The sequence below is a fragment of the Hesperophylax consimilis genome, chromosome 2 (assembly GCF_061612785.1).
Source record: "Hesperophylax consimilis isolate HC1 chromosome 2, BYU_Hcon_1.0, whole genome shotgun sequence".
Taxonomy (NCBI): Eukaryota; Metazoa; Arthropoda; class Insecta; order Trichoptera; family Limnephilidae; genus Hesperophylax; species Hesperophylax consimilis.
This window is the reverse complement of record NC_142837.1, coordinates 45,472,545-45,489,279: the sequence shown is the minus strand read 5'-3', so window position 1 is coordinate 45,489,279 and position 16,735 is coordinate 45,472,545. Positions and strand designations below refer to the sequence as shown.

General features: G+C 42.7%; 2 protein-coding genes across 8 annotated transcripts in view; one reads left to right on the top strand and one right to left on the bottom strand.

Moving 5' to 3' along the window:
• LOC149426062 (G kinase-anchoring protein 1-A-like) overlaps positions 1-4,995 on the bottom strand; it is a 31,893-nt gene extending 26,898 nt beyond the window's left edge. For 3 of the 4 annotated variants that reach the window (XM_089645629.1, XM_089645638.1, XM_089645646.1), the window contains exons 1-2: positions 4,555-4,995; positions 3,958-4,142 (exon numbers count right to left, since the gene is read on the bottom strand). In XM_089645629.1, coding sequence (XP_089501755.1) covers positions 3,958-4,142; positions 4,555-4,612 — 243 coding nt within the window. In that variant the 5' untranslated portion in view covers positions 4,613-4,995. The remainder of the gene's footprint in view (positions 1-3,957; positions 4,143-4,554) is intronic. The other variant, XM_089645650.1, reaches the window with a different exon arrangement.
• Positions 4,996-5,465: 470 nt separating this feature from the next.
• LOC149426061 (uncharacterized) lies at positions 5,466-15,716 on the top strand. Of its 4 annotated transcripts, none has more exons than XM_089643475.1 (6): positions 5,466-5,489; positions 6,603-6,799; positions 6,894-6,970; positions 7,053-7,214; positions 7,296-7,387; positions 7,508-15,716. In XM_089643475.1, exons 2-6 carry the CDS (start codon positions 6,627-6,629, stop codon positions 15,092-15,094), a joined length of 8,091 nt encoding a protein of 2,696 aa, XP_089499601.1. In that variant the 5' UTR covers positions 5,466-5,489; positions 6,603-6,626; the 3' UTR covers positions 15,095-15,716. The 4 variants fall into 4 exon arrangements, with proteins under 4 accessions (XP_089499601.1, XP_089499571.1, XP_089499581.1 ...); XM_089643445.1 differs by lacking the exon at positions 5,466-5,489 and adding an exon at positions 5,974-6,162; XM_089643455.1 differs by lacking the exon at positions 5,466-5,489 and adding an exon at positions 6,163-6,319.
• The last annotated feature ends 1,019 nt before the right edge of the window (positions 15,717-16,735 follow it).

Genomic DNA, 16,735 nt, shown 5'->3' with positions numbered 1-16,735 from the left:
GTCTTGCTGAAATAAAAATGCTCAATATTTTTTTTTTTTTTTTACAGTGAATACCTCACAAGAGTCCCAACTGCTCCCGTCTGGAGCCAGTGAGACTATGGCATCCCCAATTGGGGGATGTTGTGAGGCTGAAGGTAAGTGGGGAAGGGAAAGAGGAAGGTGGGGAAGTACCTGGCTATTCAGATCTAGTCACTAAACACGGCTAAAGCCATTTGGAGCAACGTTTCAATTCTGAATGGTGGTCTTACACCAGGGCGATACTGGTAGTATCTTCCACTCATACTGGTAGTAATTGAGATTTTCATTTTCTTTTTCACAAACACTTATCTTTAAAATATTTTAGGGTTATAAATGGGGTAGGCTCTGAATGAGAATTATATTTTTGAGTTTCCTCTATCCTCATTGTTGTAGAATAATTGCATGCCAAAAATGTGTCTAAATATAGACATATCTATGGTTAAATAATTTGATTCATACAAAAAGCCCAGAGTTATCGATCTAGTGAGTGGTTTATTTACGGATTTGGCTACCTTGGAAGCAAATTGTTGTTGGTGTTTTTCTTGTACATAATCTCATTGAAAAGTAAAAAGAAAGAAGTTGAACATCTTGGAAGTGCATTTTATCATTTTAGTACTCATTCACTTTGTCTTGGCGATAATTACCTCGAGGTATTGTGGGGGAACTCACTATATTGTGATTGGGTTGTGTGCTCCTTCGCAGAGATACAGTGGTAAGCGATTGGTCATTCTGTTTTCCTTCCCTCCATACCTTGTTTTTTCCTACACATACTATCACCCAATTTCAGCAAACACAATTTCATTTCGTTTTTCCTAAAGTATTTACAGTCCATTTATAAGTACATCTGAAACTGTAATTGGTGAGCAGTTTTCAGATGCAACACTAAGTATGCATTGTATATTTATCCAGTAATAATAACGTGCTAATCTCAAATTACTGAATACAGTCTCCGACTAGAACTAGGTCATTACTCACTGCAGAGCTTGGTAACAATTAAATTATTTATTTATTAAAACAGAGATGGTATACGGATAGTTCCAGTGAGCACTGGGACCTTAGGCGCATTGTGCTCTCTTGCATTTCACCTCATTCTTTTGGGTTTGTTTTCAGGCTTCGTTAGGGTCCCTCAGGATCTGTGTTCTGGGTTAGGGTTCTGTTCAAAGTCCCTCTTTGCTTGGATTTCCTGTAGGTAGTAAGGGGAAAGAGTCCACCAAGGTGGTCTCAGCTCTCCTCTCCACCCCCCCCTTGGTTCCCTGAAGGCCCCAAGAGGGAAGAATCTACCAAGGTGGTTTCAGTTCTCTCCACTCCCCCTTGGTTCCCCGAAGGCCCCGAGAGGGAGAGCCGTATTGGAGAGCCCTATCAGGGGAGCCCTGTCAGGGGAGCCATACCGGTGGAGTCGTATCGGGCGAGCGCAGTATTCTCATTGCTCATACACTCTGAGCTCACGGCATCCGTTCAATTGAGCCGTTGTTCAATTGAGTCGACTCTTTGAGCCAGTACCGTGGCTCCTGCTCTAAATAAAATGAGCCATGACCCATCACTACTGCATACAGCTATCATTCTGGGTGAGAGTACCCATGTTCTGTCGAAGATTTGTCTAGTTTCCCAAATAAGCGCAAAGGTCTTTTTGCCTACAGTTTCCACCCAGTTTTTCCAGCTCAGTTTGGCATCTAGGATGTGGTTTCAAATTAATTACTACAATAAACAACTATTTATGTCGGGGGAGATGGTAAAAGATGCATTCAAATTCAATTTTTTTCTCAAAGTTGAGTTTGAAAGTTAGGAAATATGCGTAAATTATTAAAATAACCCATACTAATAACTTAAAACCCTATTTTATGCATGTTTTACATCTCCCTGACTTAAATAATTGTTTAAAATAAAATAAAATAATTTTTGTTTTAAAACCACGAGTTTTTAATAATTTTTGAACCGACCGGTTTCTCTTTACTGAAGCATCTTCAGGGTACAAATTATTACCGTAATAATTTGCACCCTGAAGATGCTTGAGTAAAGCGAAACCGGTCGGTTCAAAAATTATTAAAAACTCGTGGTTTTAAAACAAAAATTATTTTATTTCATTTAAAATATGTCAAACCACAAAGTGATTGCTTTCTACAATAATAAATAATTGTTTCCAATAGTAATTAAGTTGAAATTAGGTTGTTTTCTTTTAAATTGCGTTTGTGAGGCAGAATTCGGCAACTTAATACCATAACAAATATTTAATATATGTGTGAATATTAAAGTTCATTAACCTCGCATCTCAGTTCCAACATTAGATATATAGAATAATAGGTGTGTGTGTCACTTTTAAAGTCATACACATGCTTTTAAAGTGATCGCATACACGTTTACACAAAGTGCTAAAAGCACGGATTATTTGTGCGAATACCCTAGAGCAGGGGTCTCCAAACTTTTCAGCCGGAGGGCCACATTGACTACTCCAGTGAGTTCAGAGGGCCAAAACCGTTTTAATTTCTAGACACCCATATTTTCTGTCCTAGGGAGGGGGGGGGGGGGGGTAGACAATAGAATTTTCAGGGATGAAAATATAGATTTAGATAACGTAACTTTGAAGATAATTTTTGATACTCGTTTCTCAGACCTTGATTTCATTGCGAATCAAATAAAGATTTTTGAAAAAAATCCTCTCGATATATTCGCGCACTTGTGGACGCAATGTATTGGTGCCAAGTACCTCGCCAACGAGCATATTTATTTATTCGCACGAAAAAATTCGCGGAGTTTTCACCCCTTCTGAGCAAGGTCTTAGCCATTAGCTGTCGCGGGTCCTTGATGACACTGGTCATAAGATGTCGCGGGCCGGATGGAAGACACTGGCGGGCCGGATGCGGCCCGCGGGCCGTAGTTTGGAGACCCCTGCCCTAGAGCATTAATAATACGTCCAACTCCAGTAAAATATTGGCAGTATCAACAACTCTGGTCGCTAGAGGCGCAAGTGTAGCATATTGACCTTGACATTGCTTTCAATGGCGGCAAATTGAATTCATTTAGTAATTTGTGGTGGTGTTTTGCGCTTCCTAATTTGTATTTGGATCAATATTGATAAAATAAAATATAAAAATGTCCCAAAAGGTTCTGTGTGTGCAGTTTACGGATGTAATAAATTACAAACAACAAAAACACTCAGTCATTATCAGGATGCCAAAAAACGTTGACAGGTTAGTTAAAATTTTGGGATTTGAATTGCATTAATATTAAATAATTAATTGTAATAAATACCCTATAATATTAATCAGTTCTCACTAAAGCTTACATAAATAGAATTAACGATAATAATTGTTATACACATATTTATTTATAAAATATTGAATTACCTTTCTAAACCATCAAAGACAGAGTTAATAGCGGCTTTAATGTGTTTTTATGTTTGAGCAAAAACAGCAGTTAGGTCATTTGTAGGTTATCTATTTTTTATGATTTAAGATTTTCACGGCCAAAAGTATTTTTGCTATTTGTTTTTGGGGTGTTATGGAGTGTTGCGCTAACTCCTTCTTTAGCCAACGTTTCGGTTGGCTTAACCAACCTTGGCCAACCGAAACGTTGGCTAAAGAAGGAGTTAGCGCAACACGGCATAACACCCCAAAAACAAATAACAAAAATATCTATTTTTTATTCAATTTCTATAATTAAAGTAAAATCATTAAAATGTATAAAAGAAAACAAAGGCGCACAACTCATGCCGCTAGGAAGCGTTAGTGTAGCATGCTGCCATCAGAATGTTTGGGAAATGTCGTGGAAAAGTTGGAGGTATTATTAATGTTATAGGGTATTTGCATTGAGTAGTAAAATGTTGACTTTCTTTAGAACATTTCATATATTTTGGGGAGAAAATCTATTCAAATTAATGTTACGGAAGCAAATATAAAAATCTGTGTATGTGACTTAGTTTAAAAGTCAATAAATAAAAATAACCTTGGTTGTTTTAGCTGCTTTGATTTTCTTCTCGGAGAGGTCCTTCTGGTTGAGCTTGGCCAGCTCTGCCTCCTTATGACGCGCCTGAATTTTCTCCTGTTTCAGTTTTGCCGCCACAAAGTCATCCTCAACTATCTTCAGTTTGGCAAAACGTGATGGCACGACACACGCCATTTCGTATGGATCTGCATTCAAAAAATTTCAATTCAATTTTAATTTCTCTTTTCTGTAATTAGCTTCCAATAGTTCCTGGCCACCACAATGGCGAATGAGTTTCATTGACATGTTGAATTTATCATATTTATTGTCCAATGCCACCGTTGCTTTACTTTAGGTAAATAACATGCATCTAAAAACCAGAATCAGATAAGAAACATAGATAATTGTACAAAGTACGTGGAATACCTACCTACCTTGTTTTTATAAAGCTTTTTATATTTTTTACTGTTAGTTTTCCTTCACAAATCAAAATTCACTAAGAAGTGGCAAATAATATAATTGTAATATTATGCATTCGAATTTCGAAGATAAAAGTCACAATTCAATAGAATACAGTTACATTGGTAATAATTCGCGTATTCGGAACGCAATACGTACATTTAATAATACTTATGATTACATCCAGAATCAAGTTCAATATGACGATGAAACCCATTATCGAGCAATTGCATTCGCTAATAAGTCGTCTAACAAACTGAAACAACGAGCCTTACCAGCAAAACAGTGTGTACAACAATAACGACGTTGCCGTAAGCCCGGTTCTAATCACAGGTCACAGTGCTCGGCTCGCGGCTCAAACAAGCGAAACTTCGAACCGAGTGGTTTATTTATGCTTCGAACCTAACAAATGCTCGCTGGAAAGATACAAAGTGTGCGTTTTCCTATTCCTTGGCTAGGAAAGATTGTGCTTATCTGTAATAATTTATGTTGGTTTTATAATCGGCAAACAAGGATCGCAAACACAGAATTGATCAAAATCTCGATAAACAACTCTACGAAATCAGAAATTTGACAATAAACAATATCAAAAAGCGTTTGTAGTTATCTTCGGATTATCACGGTAGCCACTTTAAAGATAACAAAATTAACCCATGATTGCTTTCTTGTCTTAGGATTTATTTAGTATTAGAAATGTTATTCATGATGGTACACTCCTACCTTCTTTTTCGAAAAATAGGGTTTATAATAAAAAAAAATAATAATTTATCAAAAAAAATCCGGTTTTCGAATGCCATTTATTAATAACACTTGATTTCAACTTATCCCGTCATCCCACGGGTCGGTAAGCAATCGACTGCAATCGACATAGACCTAGACCGAATACAGCAAAATTCTGCCCATAAAAGTTCCACACTGAACTTCGCTGCATAGCGTTACCTTACTATAGCGAATTTAATATTCTGTCCAGGGTTTTGCGTCTTGCAACATTCGTTTTGTGTAAATTGCTTACTTACGCAGTCATATAATTTATTTTTTGCGTATTAAGCGTCAGGTGAAATTTGACAAGTTTATCAAAATCTTTAATGCCAAAAGTAAGCCACGTATTTTCATAAGTTCTAACATAATACACAGTATTGCTATATTTACGACTTACTACTATGGCTTAAAACTAAATACTTCCAACTAACATACGTTTACGTTTATAGTATCACTGGCTCCAGACGGTTGGGAGCAGTAGGAATTCTTATGCGGTTTTCAAAAAAATGTTAACATTTTTTTTACGAAGTGTGACTTTACTTAAACAATAAATTGAATGGACTCCTTGATAAACGGGAAATAACGCTATTAAATATTTCAGTGATCATCAATTTCGATATGATGATGTATCTCTATTTTATTGAAAATCAGAAATAGTATCTTCACCACTGAAATTATTTGTCAAACAATTGATTATTTGACAGCGTAAAATATTCGGGTTCGTTAAGTAACTACTGAAAACTTAGTAGGCTGGAAAAAACTGAATTCAGACATCAAATATGGTTTTAATCATGTTTAACAACTTAAAGATACCAAAGTTTCTGTGGCACCGCAATGGCGTCGTGTAGCTGAATTCGCATTTCAGCTGAACGAATGTCATAATTATTTATGTGTGGATGAAATTAAAGTTTTAACAGCTCTGTTTTTCAAATGATGTTGAATAAAGACTATATAAATAGTTCAGAACGTGAAAAATAATAATTCAGTACTTCATATTTATTTTTTAAGGTTGGCTATATTTGATGACGCTCAACAAAACAGTGCTGTGGTGAAAACATGTACCCCGTGGGAGCGAAACTATTTGCCTTCGTTTGTCCCCTTAGTTATGTATAGTGCATGTCGGTTTTCCAAATTAATTGGGGATTTATCGTTATCATTTCTTAAGGTTATACCTCAGTTTTTCTAAAATTAACTATTCGGCTAGGTCTGCCCATTTACGAAGTGAATCGCCATTTCTCTCACTCAGGGCTGCCATTCTATCGCGAGCTAAATTTTATAACATAATATTGATATAGTTTTTCGTACACTCGTGTCATTCGGCGGTTTTTCGTATTGAAAGGGACGAATAGCAATCAAAGCTGGGTTTCGTAGTTTGCAACATGGGGTTGTGTTATACGGCCGGACTGGGTTCGCCGACCGCTTTATGAAGACGGCTCTTGGTGTTTCAGATATGAGAGTAGAGAACTAAAGTGATGTGCGACCAGACAGAGATCCTGTACTTGGACGGAGATGTGGTTTGGGTCAAGCTCGGCTCCACTTGGTGGCCGGGAGAGGTGCTGGGCACAGACAGGGTGCCCCCGGAGGTTCTCTCCTCCCTCAGGAAGACTCCCATCGCAGTTGTCAAGTTCTTCAGAGAGGAATCTCTGTAAGTCTGCCGCTTAACAGACCTATGTGATACAACACACACCGCTAATATACCGCTGTACACTGTACCGCTAATCACCGCGCTCTTCTTTCAGGGAACTGGTGAAGAATATCAATAGCATCTACAAGTACAACTGCAGCAAGAAACATGAGTTCATCAAGAAGGGATTGGGTGAGTGTGGAGCGACATGAAATCCTCTAAGTGTATATCTCCTATGTACACGCTAACTTGTGTGGTTGTTTGTCTGTTACAGACCAGTTCCGCTCCAAGCATGCTCACATGGAGCTGTTCCCCGAGTATGTGCGCGAGGCGGAGGAGCGCACGCACGGGGACCCGCACATCCTGGAAGCCCCAGAGTACCAGCCCCCGCAGAAGGTGGATTATACTGGCCTCTTCGGAGCTCGCAAGACTCCGGGTAAATATCTCATTCTGCGAACCTATTTTATTTCTTCTCGTTGAAAATACCCTCATTATTTATAAAATTATTTCTTCTCAGGTTCACCATCCAAGCAAAAGGTGAAGTCATCTACTAGTCCCTCGGATACCGAGTACACACCCAAGATAACTCACCCCCGAATCCTTCAGAAAGTATGTAAAAACCGTTGTTTTAAATCTTTTCTCGTTGTGGTGCATTTCAAATATCTTCCAATAAAGTTATAAATTCTTTCAAATAAAAATATGTACACTAACAAATGTGATGTTTTGTAGTTTCTGAAGGGAACTTCAGATTATAAGGCGCACATCCTTGTCCAGGAGCCTAGACCCAGACAGGAAGAAGAGCTGGGGGAGGGTGGCACGGCGACACACACTCCCGCCCCTGCCTCAGGGCACTACACCTGTCACGCCTGCCCCTTCTCCTGCACACGCATCAACGTCATGGTGCTGCACAACAAGTGCCACAGCGACGGCTACGTGCCCTACACTCCGCCTAAGCGCCACAAGCCCCGACCGCCGGTCAGCAGCAGCAAGGCCAAGACCCCCCGCGCTCGCGGCCGGCCCCGGGCTCCCCGTCGCCTGCCTGCGGCCCCAACATCCGCAACCCTGCCCCGCGACACAGATCCCCCTCTACCACGGGACACGGAGCCCCCCAAGAGTGACCTGGAGATCAAGAACTCCCTCCTGGCCGACTGGAGTGAAGACAGCAACGACAGCATGGACCTCCTTAGCACCCTCAAGCTGACGGAGAACCAGATTGGCAAGGATGACTCCAGCGTTCATCAGGATTCTAACAGCGGCACCGAACAGATGGACACTAAGGATGATGAGAAGGAAAATAGTCTAAACGTGGACAATGAGAGTCTCAAAGATAAGGTTTTCGATGATAAAAAGATTTCTCTCAGTGAAGATGTCGATAATAAAAAGACGTCCTTCAGTGAAGATGTGGAAAATAAGAGCTGCGAGAGAAAAGTCGGCTCTTGTTTTGATTTTGATGATGAAGATGAAGAAATGCCAATTGAAACTATCGGACGCAAGATCCCCCGGTTATCCATCAAGAGTGACGATGGCTCTCGAAAGATATTGGATATGAATCCCGAAACCGCAGAAGCAGCAGAGCCTACGCCAGCAGAGGAGGACAACCGCTCCAACATCCTGGCCGTGGACCTCAAGCTCGACGCGGAGATCAACAGTCTGCTGTTGGATACGGCCGTCCCCACGCTGCCGACCCTGCCCTCAGAACCCAAGTTTGTGGATTCCCTTATCAAGTCTCCAGAAAGAGATAGCGGGATAGTGGATAAAGAAAAGCCTCAAACTAAATCTATTTTTAAAACGAAAACGTTTTTTCGGAGTCGACACACTAGGAGTCAAGATGCAATAGAAAAGTACGTAGCAGATAATACTAGTGTGGACAAACCTCCGACCTATATGGAAGAACCGCCAGAGTTCGACATCCCACTACCGCTGCCGTCTCTCGCTGAGGCTCCTGACGTTCTGCACATTGTCACCCCAGAAGTTAAAGTTCCCAAATTTGCACCCAAAATACAGCTCAAGAAAATGAAAGCGGCACTAGGGGAGAAAGAAAAACCTTTTATTGTTCCTCCTAAAGATACAGTGTGCCTACTAGATTCCCTGCCGGTGCGGGATACCATGGAAGACCCTCCGAAAAATACTGAAAAGGAAACTTCTGTAGGGCATTATTCACAAGTGGAAGATTCACTCCATGCTGGAGAATCTGTTCAAGAATCCATCCGGGAAGAAGTGACCCCTGTTCAAGAATCCATTCGGGAAGAAGTGATCTCTGTTCAAGAATCCATCTCGGAAGAAGTGACCCCTGTTCATGAATCCATTTCGAAAGAAGTGACCTCTGTTCATGAACCCATTCAGGAAGATGTGTCCCCTGTTGATTCCATTCAGAAAGAAAATCTCAATGAATCCATCGAGGAAGTAGTGATCCCTGTTCAAGAATTCATCAAGGAAGAAGTGACCTCTGTTCAAGAATCCACTGCGGAAGAAGTGACTCCTGTTCAAGAATTCATCAAGGAAGAAGTGACCTCTGTTCAAGAATTCATCAAGGAAGAAGTGACCTCTGTTCAAGAATCCACTGCGGAAGAAGTGACTCCTGTTCAAGAATTCATCGAGAAAGAAGTGACCTCTGTTCAAGAATCCACTGAAGAAGAAATGACCCCTGCTCAAGAAATCATCGAGGAAGAAGTGACCTCTGTTCAAGAATCCACTGAAGAAGAAATTACCTCTGCTCAAGAACTCATTCAGGAAGAAGTGATACCTGTTCAAGAATCGTTTCAGGAAGAAATTATTTCTGTTGAAGATTCCATTCTGGACGAAGTGACCCCTGTTCAAGAATCCTCTCAGGAAGAGATCACCCCTATTCAAGATATTCCTATGGAGGAGGATGCTTCTTTGGGAGATAATATTACATCTCATTCTGACTTGAAATACGACACGGAAAATATGACTGAAGCTAATGTTGAACCGGAGGCTCTCCGTGAAAGTGATATTGTTGACAAGGAAACTTTATCTAATGAATTTGTTGAAAATGTGGAAAGTATCAAAGAGATCCCGACAGAGAAAAAGGAAGAACTTCCGGTTGATGAAGTACATCACCCAACAGAAGAAACTCGCACTGCGGACCCTGACACCCTCTCACACCACATGGTAGTTGAAGAAAAGACAGATACCCTAGACACATCTAAAGAACCCCTTGAATATGATGTTCAGGATAGATGGGACAATGAATCTGTCGATAATTTACTTAAAACTAGCACAGAGGAAGAAAAAATAGTCACCAAAACATGTACAGTCAACGATATACTCGGAACTATGGAAGACAATGATGAGCTGTGCATGTCACGTGTCGAGGTGGAGTCTTCCATTGAGATAGTGAACGAAGAGGAGCAGCCGAACAGCGTGCCAACCCTACTGCAGGGCCCCACGGAATCTGACCTCCAGATAGCGGAGACTCTCATCACCCTGCCCACGGCTGGAGCCCCCATCCCTAGCAAGTTGTTAGAGAACCATCAGAACTTTAGTGCTGCCAAGTCTTTGGTTCAAATGTCCGAGGCCTTGCAAAGTGAACAGTTACCCAGTGTGGACTCCTTCAGCTTAGAAGACAGTTTAGTAACCGTGCCAGCTGACCCGTGTGATCCTTCCCTCCCCCTATCACAATCTCCCAAAAAGACACTATCTATAAAAGATGACCCACTAGAACATTCTAAATTATTTCAAATACTAGATGAACCGATCAAACAAAAGAACCCTATCAAAATAATACAAAATAAACCCATTCCAGGAAAAGAAAAGATTCTCAATTTCCAGTCGAGCACCCCGCCGCACAAACCCCGCGTCATCATCCGCCGCAGCGGACCTCCGCGCGCGCCCCCGTTGCTGCTGGCTGCCCCGTCCCGGCCCGCGGGAAAGCCACCCCAGGATGAAGAAGCTTTCTTCGATATCAACTCCATGCCTATTGTGTTATCCGAAGAGATTTTAACTCCTGAAAATTTGAACAAAATTCCAATAGTTTTATCTGAAGGTCTCCCCTCACCTTCCCCTCGAGCTAAGGTGAAAGTCACTGCCCCCATTAAAGAGTCAGTAGATGCCAAAAAAGAAAAATCCAAATTAATAGCTGAAAGTAATTACCAAAAGCTTACCGCCCCCTTAAAAAAATATGGAGACTCCAAAATGAATGCTTTAATAAAACCAGTTATGGAAAAATCTGCAAGCCCCAATATATTGTCCAAGTCTCCCAAAATTAGGGCCACTAAACATTTGTTAGTGGTGGACAAAACCACCGGTGAGCAGAAAATCATTACCACCAAGTCGGAAGAGCCTCCGCTTCCGTCCAAAACATTAATGAAGAACTCCGGCACTATCCTCACCCAGCAGCCCAAGGGGGAGAAGTTCATCATCCTTCCTCCGGGGGCGAGCAGCGGATCCCGTACCCAGAAGATCGTGGTCAACCCGCAGACGGGCAAGTCCCAGATCATAATTGAGGAAGGACAGGGCAAGATGAAAGCCGCCAGCACGGCAAAGATCATACAGAACAGGTCTGGAATGGACCCCACAGGGAATACTGTCATGATCCTCACTAATGCCCAGGGAGTTCAATCTAAGATAGTCCTGACTCCAGAGCATCAGAGAATACTGTTTCCTAAGAAAGGAAGTGGCCCTGTAGTCACCTCGCACACCATCCTGTCCCCACGGAGCCGCACTGCCGTTACCTCGCAGTCCATCATCACATCGCGCGGGCAGCTGCTCAGTCCCATCTCGGGGAATGCCCTCATCACCAGCACGGGCCAGTTACTGCCTCCGCGCGGCCGCACTGTGCTCACGGCCAAGCCCAACCAGACCATCCTCACATCCCGCGGTCAGCTCATCACCACACAGTCCTCGCCCGTCACCAGCCAGGCCAAGGGGCCTCAGGTCACCAACATCACCAGCATGCCCGTCCCCCGCCCTTCCATCTCCAGGGCTCCCAAACAGGGGTTACTGAAGGCCAGTTCTAAGCCCTCGGGCCCCCAGATGTTCATCAAGAGTACCACAGGCAAGCTGATCAGTACCGACCCTGCCAGTATTCTGCAAGGAAAGAAACCCGGCACTGTGATGCATCTGACGGCTGCCCAATTTGAGCATTTACAGAAGACTGGACAGATCATTACCACGCCCCAGCCATCCCTCACCCAAATCATTTCTCCGTCGCAGAATAAAGGCAGTCCGGGAAAAATACAACAGAAATTCATTTTGCAAAAGTATGCATCCAATAGTAAACAGACTCCCCAAGTCATCACCAAACAGGTGGAGAAGAAGGCGGAGATTTTGAGCATGAAGCGCAAGGCCTTGCCCTCCCTGGTGCCCTCGCACTCGCAGCCTGCCCCGCCTCCGCCCAAGAAGCAAAAGTTGAGGGAACTCCTGACAATTAAAGCCGACACCGGTATTAAGAAGTATCCAAACCCCGTATCTAGGAATGCAGCTCCCCAACCAGTCATTGATTTGGGTAACCTGGATGATTTAATCCCCGCCACTACCATCTCCACTTGCAAGGGAGAGACGAGGGGAAGTCGCACACTCCATGTTACACATTCTGCTAAGTCAGATACTCATAAAGCTCATGCGAGGCAACGTAATTCTGAAATAATTATTCAGAAACCTCCTGAAATCCCGGCTCCAGAACCAGAGCCCCCAGTAGTGATCCCCCCTCCCATTGAAGAAGTTGCCCCGAGTTTGGCCGCTGAAGGGCAGTTGCTAGCTGTGCCCGGAGAGAACTTCGGGGGGCCGCCCAACTCCTTCTACTTGTGTATGGAAGAGAACGGCACCCTAACCCCTATCGACAACCAGCCCTTGGTCCTAGAAAACAACCAACTGGTTCCCATGGTACTGCCGCCCCCTGTCCCAGAGCAGCGGGTCATTCTGAACGCTGGCGAGCAGCAGATCCTGGTGGACCAACAGACCCTGCTGAGCCTGCTGGGCGGGGAGGCGCGCGGTGCCGAGGGCCAACAGTTGCTGCTGCAGGGAGATGTGCGTCAGCTTCTAGCGGCTTTGGCTCCTCAGCAAGCCCCGCACTCGCAGGACATCCTTGCTGCGGCTCTGGCTGACACGGGAGACTCCTTGCTCATGGAGATGGACTCTCTGGGCCCCGACTTCCACAGCTTGAATGCCAGTGTCTCGGTGAACAGCAATGTGTCAGAAACTAGTACCACTTTAAAACCCATCATGTCTGCGTTGGAACAACCGTCCAAGAAGAGGGCAATAGATGGGGGGAACGTAGGACGGCTGCTCCCGGCGGGACGGCTGGAGGACACCCTGGCCGTGATCGGAGTGAGTCCGCCTAGCGTGCCCACCTCCCTAGACCTGCCCATCACCGTGACGGACCCGCGCATCGCCCCAAAGGTGAGCAAGCCGCTGTGCCAGGTGTTTCCGCCCCTTGAGGACAAGCCGGGCACCACTCACACAACATCCTCCTCCTTGCTCACCAGGGTCAGCCAGACCAACCAGCAAATGCATTTCTCCAGAGATAATTCACTCAAGTTACCTAGTCATGATAAAAGTTACACTACTTCTAGAGAAGATTTTAGAAGACTACCAAAGCAGCCCGCTTCATCCATGCCGTGCTTGGACGACTCGAGCTCTGATAGTTTTGCTTCGGAAAATCCGCAGCTACTTACGGAGGCAATCCAAACCAAGACTTATTCTCCCATATCCATGCCACTCCTCACTGAGGACACCAGCGAGGCGCCACCTGCGGAGGAGTTAGTGCCGAATTCGTTGACTGCTGTCAAATCCATGCCGGTACTGATGGACTCCGATGACTCCACCCTGCGTGATGGCAACTCCACTGAGGGGCAACCACAATCTGAGGAATCGCAAGAGAGTGAATTTACAGAAGAATTGCCCACTGTGCATCCGTCATTAACTCAACCAGAGTCAGATGAGGTGTCGACGATGTCATCAGAGCTCAGTAACTTGCAGCACAGTGCAACGGAGGTAACAGAGTTAACGGAGCAAGAGATACCCGTTGAATTAGAAGATACAATCTCAGATATAAATGAACACGGAACTCTAGGCATACCCCAACCTGGTGGCTATGTTTCAGAAATGGGTGAACAAGTAGTATCTGATATTGGAGACTCAGATCATGCTGTACCGGATGTGAATGCGCAACAATCAGATTCAGACCAGCAATATATCTTAGAAACAGCTCAACACAACATGCCCGTTTTAACCCAACATGGTGGATCAGATATATTTGACTCTGGCGAATCTAACGTAGTCCAACACAGCATATCGGATATCATCCAACACGTTTCACATGAAATAATCGAGCATTGTGAATCAAATATAAACGAGCAAGTTGATACAAACGTAATAGAGGATGGTGTGTCTGATATGGATGGTATGAACCAAATTAATGAAATGACAATTATTGAAGATGGTGCCTCGGAAGTTATTCAAGACAGTGAAACGCCAACGATTGAACATGGTGAATCTAATATAGTTGAACATGTATCAGAAATGACTGAAGCGGCAATAATTGAACCTAGTTTATCAGAAATTACTCAAAACAATGAAACGGCAATAATTGAACAGGGTGTGTCTAATATGATTGATGATGGTGCATTAGAAATTTCTCAAGATAATGAAACGACAATGACTGAACACGGTGTGTCTAATATTATAATCGAAGATGGCGAGTCCGACATGACTCAACATAATGATACAGAAATCAATGAAGACGGTGTATCAAATGTGATTCAAATTGATGAAACGGCAATGACTGAATCTAACGTAATAGAAGACACTGCATCTGAAATCATTCAAAATGATGAAATAGCAATGGTTGACCACGGTGAATCGAATAATGTAACTGATCACATATCAGATATTGACCAAAGTTATGAACCCGTTATTGAGCAGAATGAATCTGAAATAATTCAAGATGGTGAATCAGATTTTGTTGTAGAGGGAGAATTAAGCGTCATCGCACAAGAGCATCCAGAGGAATTTTTATCAAATATGAATGATGGCGATATACCTGTAGCTCCCAACACGGAAGATAAGAATAGACTGCATGGGGAGGTGAATGGCAGCGTGGCGCACTTGGACATCGCCCCGTCCTCCGTGCCCAGCGAGGCCTGCTCGAGCCCCGCCTCCCCGGGACCCGCCAGCCCCGACGTGCTGCCCCCGCGACACGACTTCTCCGACAGTTCCTCCAACTCCTCTGTGGAGATCCCCATCCAGCCCAGCATCTGCATCAGCCAGCAGCGCCTGGCGGGCTTCAAGCGTTCCCCCCCCCAAGGCAGTCCGCCCGCCTCCCCCAAGAGGTTTAAGTTTCACGACGAGAGATAAGGCGCGAAGGCCTTGCTTGTACATAAGTTCCGAGTAATTTATCATTAAATTTGGTTTGTTGATCCCTTATCGATAGTCAAAATGCCTTTGTAATAATACTTATGTTTGCACTTTATGTTCATTTTACATTTTATTATATAATTTAAGATAAGCATAGCCGTAGTGATCATAAAATAACACCGGGATGTGATGCGTGAAAGTGGTGTGAGACCGGACTGGGATTGTACATTGTTGTTTAGGATTCCTCAGAGTGTTTCTTGTAGATCCCGGGGAATCAATTGTTATCGTCACAGGGCAATTCTCTTCAACGTGATTTGCCGAAAGACAAGAAAAGTAAAAATTGGTAATTCATATATATATATATACTATATTTTGTAAATAATATTAGATTATATTTTGAAAATTCAATATTTTCAACATTTAATGAAATTTCAAATCGTTTTGTGTAAGAGCATTTTTATGAAATATTATTTTAGAATGAATGGAGAAAGTATTGTGATGGTACTTTATGAATGTCAAGATTCTTTATAATGTATATTATTAGTCAGCGTCGGTGAGAACATTGCCATTGCCTTGGGCGATGTGTCCTGTCATATTTTATGATTATATCCTGTTTTCACTGTATTCTTGTTTTCATTTCTCAATCCACAATCCTACTCTAGATGTATACATATATGGTAATATTATCATGCGATCTGACATTCTAATTAACAGAAAAGTAAGGTATGCAATCAAATAAGCTGAATTTACATTACAAAACTAATTTCACAACACCAAACAGTGAAGGGAAATTGCATCAAATTTTGTGTCGTGAATTCTTCAGTTTCTCAGCAACCATGGCAGCGCATCATCCAAGCTTATTTTTGCAATGTGTAAATAAGGTAGACGACACATAGTGCTATATGTATCATGGCTTGACCTATATATCGCATATCGCTCGCCATACACTACTAATGAAATAGGCCAAGCCACGAAAATATAGCATAGTCTGTCACAGGCTTGATTTTGGTGTACTGTTACACATCGACAGTTTGATAGAGAAGCTAGTGAGAATACACGTTCCTAATGTCTACTAGAACGAAAATTCAATTTAATTTCTTTCTTTATCAGATGATGTCTCAAAATTTTCATGTAAAATCGAGCCAATTTCCTTCCATGCTGTTAATTTAAGTTGATGATTTTTATAACTCTCCATTGTTTAATCCCATAGTACTGGTCTATTTTCCACTAAAGTGATTAGTTGCTCCACTTCAATATTCTGATCCATATTTCTTTTCAAATTGCTTTAAATTAAATAGATGGAAGTGAAAACGTCTGTTCGTCCGGCATCGTTATCACATTCACATAGGCTGGCGATGTTCACTGCACTGCACCAGGTAGGGTAACGTTCCGCTGAGGGACAACGGGTGAGCAGCTGGTACGGATTCTGCCAACGGATGGATGTCCGGTGCATGAACAAACATGCATACTAAGGACGGGTTGTTTCGGAGAATTTGAACAATTCATCAAATTTCAACCTTCATTTTCGAGTTCTGTGAAAGATGTTTTCAAGTTCTGTTTTTATTTCAGTATTGTCAAGCAACTAGCCTATAATGATATAATAACAGAACTTGAATTGGACTTTCACAGAACCCGAAAATG

Excerpts from the sequence above, each read along its gene's own strand:
- LOC149426061 (XM_089643475.1), top strand. The coding sequence starts at position 6,627 with ATGTGCGACCAGACAGAGATCCTGTACTTGGACGGAGATGTGGTTTGG. Across the intron at positions 7,215-7,295 it reads CGGAGCTCGCAAGACTCCGG|GTTCACCATCCAAGCAAAAG; the intron begins GTAAATATCTCA and ends ATTTCTTCTCAG. Across the intron at positions 7,388-7,507 it reads ACCCCCGAATCCTTCAGAAA|TTTCTGAAGGGAACTTCAGA; the intron begins GTATGTAAAAAC and ends GATGTTTTGTAG.